At 30.5% G+C, this 14,075-nt stretch overlaps 1 protein-coding gene across 1 annotated transcript; it reads left to right on the top strand.

Annotated features, from left to right (window-relative positions):
• Nucleotides 1-7,982: 7,982 nt before the first annotated feature.
• Nucleotides 7,983-9,040, top strand: LOC148206250 (zinc finger BED domain-containing protein RICESLEEPER 1-like). The gene is made up of 2 exons (XM_088107432.1): nucleotides 7,983-8,591; nucleotides 8,687-9,040. Exons 1-2 carry the CDS (start codon nucleotides 7,998-8,000, stop codon nucleotides 9,038-9,040), a joined length of 948 nt encoding a protein of 315 aa, XP_087963558.1. The 5' UTR covers nucleotides 7,983-7,997.
• Nucleotides 9,041-14,075: the final 5,035 nt, after the last annotated feature.

A 14,075-nucleotide genomic window follows, 5' to 3' on the forward strand; every position in this document is an offset into this window, starting at 1 on the left:
CTGTATTAATAATTCACACGTCAGGATTATGTCTATGCTCACAAAATCCAAACAAATTTTAATTTTACTTTATTACTTTAAAAATTATACTATTTATTTTCAAAAACATTTTCAATTTAAGACTAATTTAAAAATTGCTTATTATGAAATAAAATTATTAAATGAATAATATATATACATATATGAGAGTTTAAAAATAATGTTCTAGAAATAGAAAATGGTCTCCAAAGGTGTATAAAGAAACGCTCTTAATTTAAGTCATTTATTTAATTTTAAATTAAAAATATAGATTAATTAAGAATAATTAAACATGTTTTCTTTCTTTCTAATGACAATAACATTTTGTCGAAATAGTATCGATTAATATGTATTATAATTAATTTTTATCTCTTCTCGTTATAAATATATATAATTGTATGTTATGGATAGAAATAGAATGAAACATTGGACAACAAGCCAAAATGCTAGTTTATTTGGTTGAGAAATCACATAAGACATATAAGTTTGTTATTTTATAATTTATCCAATTTCAAAAGTGAGCAATTGAGATGTAACAAAATTTTAATGTTGTTGACAATTTATTTATCTTATAGTTAAATATTAAAAATAAGTATTAATATTTCACATTAGAACAAACAAATGAATAATTGCATTTTATTTTTAGAGATATACATATATATTAAAATGGTAGATTTAAGAGTATATTTGAAAAATTATATATATATATATATATATATATATATATATATATATATATATATATATATATATGTGTGTGTGTGTGTGTGTGTGTGTATCAAGTCACCAGTTGAAAGAAAAATATATCAGGAATATACAAAATAGTCACCAATGTAGGCCTTGCAAGATAAAGAATTATTTAATTTTCATGTGAGAAACATATTCACCAACATAAGACATGCAAGATAAAAAAATAATTATTTAATTTTTTTTTATGTTTTTAGGTTTTATTACTGTACCTATATTATCTACATAAGATTATTTAGCCCATGAATATGTGATTTTATACGTAATCTGATTTGGATTGTTCAACATAATTTATGTCATAAACTACAACTTTTTTAAATAGTAATTAAAAATTGTTACTAAGTACTTAAGTAAATTTAATTATTTATTAAATAATAGCGACGACATTTTATTTTTTTTATTGTCTTTAATTTTTATTTTTACAACCGTTACATGTGTTAATGAGAAAGAATGATATTTTCAATTCTTTTATCTTAATTTCTAGCATATATTAAGTATTTGATTAATGAGGAGAAGAAAGAGAAATAAAATTCATTACTTGTCATTTACAAGACACATTTTCATAAAATTATTTTATGAAAGAGAAACACGATACATATATTAATCTAAAATATTAACATATTATCATTAATCTAAAATATTAATTTAAAAATTAAATAAAAGTAGATTAAAAGTAATTTTCTATACTTAGTCTTACAAATTGAACTCCTTCTATAAAAATAATTAAAAACACAAAAAATAGAAAATGGTCTAATTTGGAAGCTTTGTGGCTTTATATATTTCTTCTTCGTTAAGGAGTGCACACTTAGAAAATTTTAAAAGTCACACACAAGTTGGCATGCGTATTTCTTTTTTGTCGTGCCGCGGAAAAGACAGCATGAGTATAAGCATAATTTTTATATTTATAGTTCTAATTCTAATAAGATAAGATTTCAAAACAACTATCAAAGAAACATTTGCTTATGCTTATTGTACCGTGAGAAAAATGCTCAATCCTCTCAATATGTCATCTTAATGATAATATTAATTTCTTAATTAATAGGATTAAGTTCACTAGACAAGAAAACGTTTATTTAATTATCATAGAAAGTTTCATAGCTAGATAAACGGTTTCGATTATAACTCTTAAATATATTTCAATCAATCAACCAAAATTTTGAAAAGTAATAAATATTTTGGTGAAGTTTTTCTTTGTTATAATTAAATTTGATTTTACGTTAGTGATGTCAAATTGATCAATATATTTTTCTTTTCCGAAGTATATAACTTTTTTTAAAAATTGCAAGAGTGAATCTCTCTTTCCTCTTTATTTACCAAATTAGACATTTTCATTTATTAACAGAAGTTCTCACATTTAATATTTTTTCTGAAATATATTATTTCTAAAAATATTATTTAATTAGGTCTGGTTGATTTTATTTGTTAAGGTAGACCTGCTTAATATTCATAATTAAAATAAAAAAAATTAAAAAAAAAATTGATAGGTATAATTTTTGTATGCGAACAATCTTTGTCTCTTGTATTATGACAAGTTTTACATGAAGGTGGGTAACATGGTAAACTTGAGCTGGCAACATGAGATGACTTTTGATGAAACTGAAAGGTTAGAACTTGTGTAGGGAGTGAGAAGAGTAGTTGAGAGGATGACGAATATGATATTCACAAAAGGTTGAAGGATTTTATGCATACGTGTAGTTGAGAGGTAGCTTCATACCAAAATCACACTATTCAATTGTTAGAATTTTCCACTAAACCAATTTAATTAGGTAAATAAAGTAAAAACATTATTGTTTTTTTAATTTAATAATAATAAAGATGTATTCCATAAAATATTTTTCGATCATTCAAAGTTTTTTATTTTATTTTATTTTATTTTGTTTAACACTTCACATCTCCCTCTACCTCTTGTCGTAGTTTCAAAATTCTACTTAACATTGTTTTTATATCCTTATCAGAAGCAAATGATTTACAAAACCACTAAGTTCAAATTTCAACAAAAACTTATAATTTAGTGGGGTATGTTAGTATTTTTAGTCCTATCAGTCTATTCTACTAAGTTGGTCATCAAAGATAAGATATACAACACTAGAATGACAAACCCCCTTTTTTTATTAAAAAAAATAACCTAAAATGTTAATTTTTCATAATTAATCAATTAAAATTTTAAAAAATTACATAATTAAATATATTTTAAATATATATTAAAGTAAAATTTTATAAAAATTTTAAAAATAAATTAAAATTCTCATCTCATCTCATTTTTAACCCATTTTTAACCCCTAACGAGTTAAGTAAAAATAGGTTATATTAACCCATTTTACGAACCTTCTTACAGATGTAATAAAAGTATTAAGTGATCTAAGTCTTTTATGGCTAAGCTTCATTATAATTATGAAAGGAAAAGCAATTCAAAATTTAAGTTTAAAAAATTAAAAATAAAATATGATAAACTCAAAGGTGATAAATTCTTTTGTCAGTTACTTTTGTACCAATATATTTTTTTTTCTACTTCCCTCGTTTACTTAGGATCAATAGAATAAATTAAGTTCCAACATCAATAAATCTTCATTAATGAATGCATGAATGTTTTCTGAGAGGGGTTACAGGAATTGGGATGTGAACCATCTGCATCGGCACGAGCCATATTTATGAAGGAAGACGGGAACAGATTACAACGTTAAACTAACTTTTATTAAACAATTCAAAAGTTAAAATCAGACATAGTGTTTCTTTATCCTTATAATTTTTATTAGAAAGTAAACTTAAAAGAATAAGAAATATAAATAAATTGTGTTGTTACAGTTTTAGGTAACTTTAAAAAATAGTTTGAAGTCTCACTCAGAAAGAAAAGAAGATTTTAATTGAAAACATCTTTTAATATCATTTTGTGATTTTATCATCGCTTATTTACTGTTTTGAAAGTTGAAAAAAAAAATGGTTTTATCATATATGTATTAATAATGATGAATTTTTATCTGATATGTTTTTTTTATCTCTACATGACTGTCGAATTGGAAAAAGTTTTTCGCGCTTTTAATATAGTTGTTTAAATTATAAAGTCTCTTTCTAATTATTTGTTTAAAATAATTATTACTTTTGTAGTTGTTTGGATAATTTGAAGAATAAAAAATCACATCAAATTTTAGGATCTAATTACGCTTTTTATTCCATCTTTTTAGGATTAAATATGTTTTTAATCTCTAAACTATCAAGCGATTTTGGGTTTAGTCCCTCTTTCAAATTAAGGTACATTTTAGTCCTCTTCTTAAGGAAATTTTGATTTTAGTCCTCCAAACCCAACGGCGTTAAAAAAAGGTCGAGGTGGCTAACGGTGAAATTGTACGATTTTTTTTTCTGACATTGAGTCAGTCTTTCTCAGCTTTTCTCTTTCCCTTTCCCTCGTCTCCTTCCATTGAGTCAGTCTTTTCCACTGTCACCTCTCTCTTTGTTCAACTTCTCTTTCTCTCTCATTCCTCCAAACCCATTCCAATTCTCACTCTTCCACCAAGAGCACCACCATACTACCCGTCGGACTGTCGCCGACGACGCTGCGGTTCAGAACGGAGAAGGAACCAATCTTTTGGGCGAGGGAACTCGCCGCAACAACCTCGGCACCGGTAACGCGAATGAACTCACCAATCATCTAATAAGGATAGGTCTCTGTTATCGTTATCGTTGACAGCGGATTTCTTCACTAAAGGGTGCAGATTAGGGTTTGCGTACTAAAAAGAAATTGGGGAAATGGGGAATGAAATCCTATGTTAAAATTTGATGAAGATGATGGGAGTAGATTCTGCCTCATTTTTTATTGGATTAAGAAAATGAAGCAGATTGAATTTGATTTTTGGGGAGTGTGATATTTATTGGCTAGTCTTCTCCACTTAATGTTTTTCTTCTCTAGATATTGCTTTGCTTTCTGGATGTAGGTTAAAGAGATGTTGGTGAATGAAGGTACGTAAAGATGGAGAGTGTGATGGTTGGTGGCAGCATAAGAAGGGGTATGAAAATGATGATGGTTCTGTGTTGATATGGGTGGCGCAGAGGGGAGAAGAGGATGAAGATAGATTGGGGTTATGGGCCCACATGCAAGAGATATTATTTTTTTTAGAAAAAAAAGAATGAAACAGTTGCAGATAATTTTATTTCCCCAATTAAAAAATCATTTATGAATAAAATCCTTTATTCCCTAATTTATTTCCTAATTAACCAACACGTAAACACATTTTTTTTGACACATAATCAATAAGTAGTGCCACATCATTAACCCATTAACTCCGTTTGGTTATACTTAACGGAAGGGACTATTTTGACTCAAAAATTTAAAAGTAAGGACCAATTTCAAACATTTTTATAAAGAGGGACTAAATTGAGATTTGCCAACCAAACTAGGGACAAAGTTGGCTATTAAACCTTTTTTTAATTAAGAAAGTAATATATTGAGAATAAATCTAAAGAAATATATGAATAATAGTGTCTTTTGATTTTTTTTATGTTGAAATTGTTAATATTCAAATTAGAGAAGATGTGATATTTTTATTTATGGATGTAATATGTAACGCCCCGATAACCTACAGGGAATATTGACTGTCCCACACATCAACAGGAGGCTTTCCAATGTGTTTTGTTCTCACTCGCACACTGAGAAAACTTTCCAGAAGGTCACCCATCCCTATGGAGTTCTTATGGGTTAGGTTACCGAAAAGCAAATGCATTTTGATGATATGAGTAGCAAAATCAATCCCTTTAAGCTATCCTTCAACTGTATAGTCTCATACCTATACAGTCTCTAGATCCCTCTCATTCCGGTGTATGTTCGATTCATCCATGTTCCCTTCCACTGGAAGCCTGCCAGAAGCCGCTCCTTGTTTGTGCCTCTTGCACTTCGTGCCTCTTGCACCGGCGATCACTCCCTGCCCTCGTTAGTGCCCCGGGTGTCACATAATATAATAAGTTTTATATGGTAATTATAAAAGTAAAGGTTTAATTCAAATAAAGACACTAAATGTTGAGTTTCAAAAGAAATAAAATGAAGAAGTGAATATGTATGGAAAGCTTACATTTTTGTGTTATTGTTTTCTTTCTTTTTATGTTTTAAATGTAAGAATAATGATGTTTCGAAGTTTGATGAGTATTTTCAATTCATTGTGTAAGGTTATAGATATGTAGAGCCGTCAAAATGGGTTGAAACCCGTGAGCCAACCCGGCTCACCACGGGTTTGAGCCGGGTTGGGTTGGAAAAAAATGTCAAATTTTTTATGCGAGCCAATTTTGACCCGGCTCACTAAGAACCCGGCTCACATGGGTTGAACCCGTGGTGGGTTGGGTTGGCTCACCAACCCACCTATTTTTTTTTAATTAAATCAAATTAATTATTTAAATTCTATTTTTTTTATTAAAATTAAATTAATTAAATTAATTATTCAAAATGTATAACTTTAATTTAGTAATATATAGTTTTTTCACAAGTTCTTCTCTGCAAATAAAACCCTAAGTTCCCCTACCCTTACGCTCCCTTCACTCGACGCAGCCTTTCCCCTTAGTGCAGCAAAAAATTCGTCTTAGTAGAGCCGTGCAGCAGACTCTCTCCTTCCCCTTCATGAAACCCTTGCTATCCTCTCAAATATCTCAGGTAAGAAACGATTTATATTTTTATAGCTTTCAAATTTCGTTTCCTCATGTTTTTGCCATAATAAAGTGTAATGTGAGGGGTGCTTTATTTTGAGAGTGAACCGTGCATTGATTCCAGGAGATTAGTGCTTGAGATATTTTGATTTTGGAGCAATGATAACCCTACGGTCATAGCAGTCCAGTCCTAAGTCTAAAAGGTCACAATTTCATTTTTTATTTGGTTTCATTCTTTGAATGAAATATCCTCCCTGCCATTTGTTACGTAAGACCCCTCCATCATGCATAAAAAAAGTGAAACAATAAAACCCTTTTGCCCCCACATATCCAATCAACTACCAAATAATCATTACTGGCCCCACGTGAATATTTCTTTTCCTTTTCTCATTCCAAACCCGCAGACCCCTAAACTAAGGGTTTTTTAACCCTTTTTTTCTTTACCTATTTGATAATTGAATTTAATGTGGAATAAATTGTTGTTTAAAAATATTGTGTGTATCTTTTGTTGTGATCATTATATTAATAATATTGTATAATTATTACAGAACAAAATGAAATCTGAAACAGTAAATGATGAAAGTGTTCATGATCATTTGAAAGATGGTTCGCCACCTAACATAGAAGACATTGAGAATGAGGATAAAGATTTTGATAGAGAAACTAAGAGACCTAGGTTAAGTACTTCAAAAGTTTAGGATCATTTTACGAAAATTGGTATTAAAGATGGTAAAGAAAAGGCAAAATGCAATGCATGTGGAACAGAGTATGTTGCTGGTGGTATGAAAATAGGGACCTCAACAATGTTGCGTCATTTGTCAAAGTGTTCGGTCCTAAAGAAATTAAAAGACAATGACATAGGGAAAATGATAATTGATCATGCTGGGAAATTAAGATCTAGAGAAATTGACCAAAAAGTTGTAGATGACCTTATTTCAATGGCTATTATTCAACATGGACTTCCATATAATTTTGTTGAATATAAATGGATTAAAGAATTACTTCTATATCTAAATCCAGAAGTAAGAGTTCCAAGTAGGAATACAGCTGTGTCTAATATTTCAAAGAAATTTCATGAACACAAAGAGAGGGTTAAACTTGCGATGTGTAAATCTCATAGTAGAATTTGTTTGACATCTGATTGTTGGACTTCTATAAATCAAGAAGGGTTTATTTGTTTGATTGCTCATTTTGTTGATGCTAGTTGGAGGTTGAATAGTAAGATTATTGCCTTTTGTAAAATGGAACCTCCACATACAGGTCATGATTTGGCACAAAAAATATTTGCTCTCTTGCTTGATTGGGAAATAGATAGGAAGATTTTTTCTATTACACTCGACAATGCTAGTGCCAATGAGGTGTTGCAAAATATTTTGAGTGAGCAATTGAAATTGCAAAATAGTTTGATATGTAATGGTGATTACTTTCATATAAGGTGTAGTGCACATGTCTTGAATATTATTGTGCAAGAGGGATTAAAGGTGGCTTCTGATGCTTTGCAAAAGATTAGAGAGAGCATAAAATATGTGAGAGGATCAGAGGCAAGAAAAATTGCATTTAAAGAATGTGTTATGCAAGTGAGGGGTATTGATACCAAAGTAGGTTTGAAAATGGATGTTCCTACTAGATGGAATTCTACCTATCTTATGCTTGAGAGTGCAATTCGATATCAACGCGCCTTTGGAAGTTTGGCTATCCGTGATAGAAATTATTTTCATTGTCCGTCAAATGATGAGTGGAAAAAGGCTGAAAAAATGTGTGAGTTCTTGAAGCCGTTTTATGTAATGACTAATTTGATTTCAGGTTCTTCTTATCCAACTTCTAATCGTTACTTCATGCAAGTTTGGAAAATTGAATGTTTGTTACGAGAAAATGTAAAAAGTGATGATATGACGATTAAAGATATGTCATTGAGTATGATGAACAAGTTTAGTAAGTATTGGGATCAATATTGTGACATTCTTGCTATTGGGGCTATTCTTGATCCACGGATGAAGTTTGAAGCCATTCGATTTTGTTATAGAAAGATTAATCCTTCTACTTGTGAAGAAAAAATTAATGTTTTAAAGGATAACATGTATAAGTTGTTTGAAGAATATGTCAAATTAAATTCAAATGAGTCAAATACTTCAAGTTCTCAAGTTGCTCCTCCAACACAACAACCTTCTTTTACTAATGATGAGCCAGTGATGGATGCATTTGATGTAAGTCTTTAATTCTTATATTTGCTTTATTTTATTATGTATATTTTATTTATTACTTGTGACTAATGACATATTAACTTTGTTTGATGTCTTAGGAATATGTTGATTATTTGAGCCAACATGTTAATGACACTGGAAGGTCTGAATTAGATCTTTATTTAGATGAAGGGAATCTTGATCCAAAGTTTTTTGATAAGTTGGATGTATTAAGTTATTGGAGGGATCGTCAAGATCGTTATCCAAACTTGTCTAAGATGGCTTGTGATGTTCTTAGCATTCCAATCACTACAGTTGCTAGTGAGTCTGCCTTTAGTCTTGGTTCTCGTGTGCTAACCAAATATCGTTCATCCATTCTTCCAGAGAATGTTGAGGCACTTATTTTAACTCAAAACTGGTTGCATGGTTTTGAACTAACAGGTAACATTATTATTATTCTCATATGTCTTTAATTATTTATTACTTTGTGTTTCAATACTATTAGTTAACACTATTTTTTATTATATTGTAGATGGAGATAAAGAAGAAGATGCTTCAAGAGAGCATAATCCTATGGATTTATTCATTCAGGACTCAAATTTAATAGATGGATAATATTATAGATTGGATAATTCAGGAATATATCATTTGTTTTATCTTGTTTTTAGATCTATCTACAAGCATGACAATTTTATCTTGTGTTATATATTTTTGTTAATGGCTATATGTAATTACGTATGTCTCATTAAACTAAATTAACAAAATTTTATGCTTGATAGCTTAAAATATATATAACAATATATTTCTTTTGTTTCATTTTTTTTATATTAATTGATCATATTATTACTGTTTCAATTTGATCGATCAAAGTAACATGTTATAAGAATCTCGGAAGAAGAGAGTGAAAAAAAAGTTAATTAAGTGAGCCAATGAGCCAACCCGTTTAACCCACCAACCCGTGGTGAGTCGGGTCGGGTTCGAATTTTTTCGGCTCGCTAATAAATGAGCCGGGTTGGGTTGGCTCACTAAGTGACCAACCCGTGGTGGGTCGGGTTGGGTCGAGCCGGGTTACCCGTTTTGACAGCTCTATAGATATGAGAGTTTGTGAAATTGTATGAGTATTTGGGTGTATGTGTTCAAATGATGAATTTTAGTGAAGTAATTGTTTTATTTTTTTGTCTCTCTTTTAAGATGTTGTGTGTATATCCGTGTGACTTTATTAATATTAAGATAATAATACATATTTAAAAGAATAAAATATATTATTATTTTAAATATACTTTAATGTTGTTTTTATTATTTACATTTATTATTTTTTATATCATATATTTAGAGATACGCAAAAGAAAGCAAAGCCAAGAAGAAAAAATATTGATCAATTGGTTAACGTTCTTGTGCCTGGTGATGTCAATTTAAACCGTGCTTGGTGATGGCAATTGAAACAGTAAGTTAATACTATAATATTGAATGTTGGATCTCAAGAAAGACTTAATAATAATAAATAGAAAAACATAGCCAAGTAAGTAATTTCCCTAAATAATCAAATCCAATTAATATTGTCAAACCATGATAATTAATATTGTCAAACCATGATGAAAGGGCTATTTTTTTATTATTGCTAGAGATACATTATCTTAGATTTTAGTAAAGTTAGATGAAAGAAAAAAAGGTGAATGTATAAAAAAGCATTGAATTTTTTTTTTGAAATTACTACGGCTTAGAAGAGAATATTCGTAATTATTAGAAAAATATGCTGAGAGGTACATAACAAATTTGGAATTATTATTAATAAAAGTGATTTCTCGTCCTAATCGTTTCTGATAAATTCTAAGAATCATATGGGGTTTCATACTTGGCTATAGTTGGCTTTATACACGATTAATTTATTCAATCAATGTTAAAAGCACCAATGAAAAGATATCTTTAATTATTTTTATACGTGTTTAACTTTTACATTAAAAAAATTGTTGTGACGGTGAGGTGATGTCTCTTTTATGAATATTGGAACCAAAGTCTATATATTGATGAGGTTTGTAAAATGAGCAAAGAATGTGGAAAGATACCATAAAAAACCAACTATTTAGATGAAATTATACAAAAACTATATGTATTATAATAAAATTTATTTTCTAAAGTACACGGAAGATAAAGCCCTAGTCATATTAACGGTACTATACGAACAGTCTCGTATATACGAAACAAAATAATATTATGGATTGTTTGAGAGATTGTTCGATTGCGTTAAGAACCAACTAATTCTTTAATTAATTTAAATACATCAATAATTAAGTTTAATTGGAATGAGATAGTGAGGTCAACTCTAATAAAAAAACTCTATAAATATAGATCAAATATATGATTGTTAAGGTTTTCAGTACGTATTTATTATAGTATTCATTGCTTAACTGATCTAATCCAAAATGACTTTAGTAGGTATTCTCGATCGTTTGAAGAACAACTTATCTGAACAAAGAAAAGATAGCATTGGAGCATGTGACGGGTACCACTGACGAGATGGACTTCTATATGAGTGATCCTTCTTCATAAACTGCCTCAAGTGGTCAGCTCTGATTAACTAATCAATTTTATCCCTCAAGACGGAACACTTTCCGCTGTATGGGCCAGGTTGCGGTAATAGAGACAATGTTTGTTCCCACTATCATTGGAGGGGTCAACTTCTTCCTTGGAAAAGGGCAACAAGTTGGCACTTAGGCCATTTTCCAAAGTTTTAGTTCATGCCATGCTTAGCAGGGTCTAGTTGCTGAATTGGGGACTCTTCGGTCTTTCTTTTCCCAAACGATTTCTTGTTTGTCCCCTTCTTGTCTCCTTTGACAATTATGCATGCATATGCTTGCGAAAGTCTCTCATCCACCTACATGTACTGAGCCACTCTTTCCCTTAACTCATCCATGATTTTAACAGGCTTCATGTATAAGTTGTTAGCTAAAAGTGTCAGTCTTATTGTCGTGATCAGATGGTTCATGACCACATTGGGGTTGAGGTTTCGTATTTGCAAAGACACTTTCTTTGCATTTTGTCCATATGCCTCTATATCCTTCTCATCATTTTCATTGGGTACATCTAATTATTAGTGACATCCTCCAACATAACATTGCTCATGATATTCTTACTGTGGTTACCATATGACCTTCATAAGTTTTAGCTTGGTCCCATGGTGGGTACCAAAATGTTTCGGGTACAGAGTCAAATGTTCACTTAAAACAATTTTTTTGTCACATGCTCAAATGTTATCATCTTTTCATTTAGATAAATTATTCTCCAACCAATCGATGATACATGCTAAAGGTATTCCAATGATAAAATCAATTCAGATTCGATTCGGTTAAGCAATCAATGTTCTAAGAATGTATAATAAAAGTCTTAACAATCATACATTTAACCTATGTTTATAGTTTCTTCATGAACTTTTGATTAAGGTTAGTCTAATCACAACACATTTCATTTAAATTTGGTTATTGATATGTTTAAATTAATTAACTAGACAATTGATTCTAATCATAATCAATTGATCCTTCCCAAATCTAGATAATCGATCATGTTATTTTAATAGTACGTGTGTGGTACATATAATACATTATCCTAAATTAAAACCAATCCCTTACCTCATTTTTCTACCATGATTACATTTAAATTGATGTTTCAATTAATATAAATTGTCCAAAATAATCTATATAAAAAATATTCCTTTTAATATAAAAACTACAAGTTATTAGATAATTAATAATGAGGTGTTTGAATTAATATACACGTGTGTTTTTTAATGGTTATACATGTTTAGACATAAAAAATTTATCCTTCACATTCTAAAATAAAAAAGCTTATTAAAATATAGAATAAAACTAAAATGTACGTAAATATTGAAGAGTAAAATGAACAATTATTTTTTACAATACAAACTAATATCTTGTTATAGCAAAACAACTAATAATATTATAATATAAATTATACATATAATATTGATCACCAAGCAATTCCAAACTTTACCTTCTCATCATAGTTTCATCTCGTATAACATTGTTTTTTTCTTAATCTACTTTTGGACAAGTTTTCTGAATGCCCACTTTTAATCTCAATAAAATTTAGTTGTAAATTAGATTATCTAAACTTTAAGAATAAAATGAAGTTAAGCCTTTTTTTTCAAAAATTCAACATGCAGTAAACATATTTAAAAGTAAATTTTGTTTTCAGCATGCGAAATAAATCGGTATTTTTAAATTAAGATGATTTTTAAATAACAAGTTGAGGTTATTTTAAACATGTTTTAGAAAGATGAGAAATAAAATGATGTGAATTATGAGTTATTGGGGATTGTAGTCCCCATCAAGACGGTGCTAACCCTAGTTGTTACCCACCCCAGATAGTATAATACATAAAAAGCATCTATATGTTTTCATCACTTGTAATTCTGAAAATAGAACATGTTTAGGACTTCGAGTGCTAATTAAATATCATAGTTGTCCATCTTATAGTTGACAAATCGCCATTGATTGATTATTTTGTGTTGAATTGAACTGTAGGATGAACAAGACTCCTTAAAAACAATCATTCACAGTCAAATTCTACGAGAAGATGAGGAAAAAACAATTCAGTGCAAAACGTTTAATGAGTGGTGGTTGGAAGACTTGTTCTATTACCGTGATGTTAGGATCCATTAGTGCTTTATAAACACTAGTGCAATGAAGGGAAATAACATCGGTTAGTTTCGCTTATACGCATCGGTTCTACAACCGAAGCATATACATGCGAGGTAAAAAGGATAAGTTTAATGCCTCGGTTCTGAACCGGGTCAAAAAGGGATCGGTTTTCGCCTCAGTTCTCTTTTGAACCGAGTCAGTATCTTAGAAAATTCAACAAAAAAAATTTCAGAAAACTGCTGAACCATTTTCTATATTATTGGGTCTTTTCCTCAATCCTTTAATACAACAACCATGTCTCCGGATAGAATTCCAACTCAAGCATTTTCATGACATTCTTGTAGTTATAATTCCAAAACACAAACCAACTCCAAAAATCAGAAAATCAAAAAATAATTAGGAGTTGAAGGCACCATGGATTCGTAATAGTTCAGAGTAAGGATACATCACAGAGCAGATAAAACCAGCATAACAAATGGAAAAAAATGAAAGAAAATCCTCATTGACGCTGCCATCCTCGGCCCCCATTTCCCAGCATAATAGTTCAAGATAGCTCCTTCCTTCTCCCCCATTTCCCAGTACAAAGAAATCACCTTTTCAATTGCTAGAAACCAGCCGTCATCCTCATTGACGCTGCCATCCTCGGCCTTCGAAGCGGAGCCGAACGGTCCTGCAACAGCTTCATCCATGGGGTTTGAGGGCTCGGAAGGGGGTTGGACCGGGTGCTAGGCCAGCGGCTCCACCACTGGCACGGGCCGCACCAGGCGGTCCACGAACAACACCAGATCTGAGATCGCGTCCGTTGGTGGAGTGAGATCGCGTCTGGTTGGGTGGCGATTGGTGGTGGGGTTGG

Source organism: Vigna umbellata, chromosome 1, assembly GCF_029865625.1.
Source record: "Vigna umbellata cultivar VRB3 chromosome 1, Vumbellata_1.0, whole genome shotgun sequence".
Lineage (NCBI taxonomy): Eukaryota > Viridiplantae > Streptophyta > Magnoliopsida > Fabales > Fabaceae > Vigna > Vigna umbellata.

What these genes read in the sequence shown, in the direction of transcription:
- LOC148206250 (XM_088107432.1), top strand. Translation starts at nt 7,998, where the DNA reads ATGGATGTTCCTACTAGATGGAATTCTACCTATCTTATGCTTGAGAGT. An exon ending in CAGTGATGGATGCATTTGAT is followed by an intron (nt 8,592 to 8,686) that starts GTAAGTCTTTAA and finishes TTGATGTCTTAG; the next exon opens with GAATATGTTGATTATTTGAG.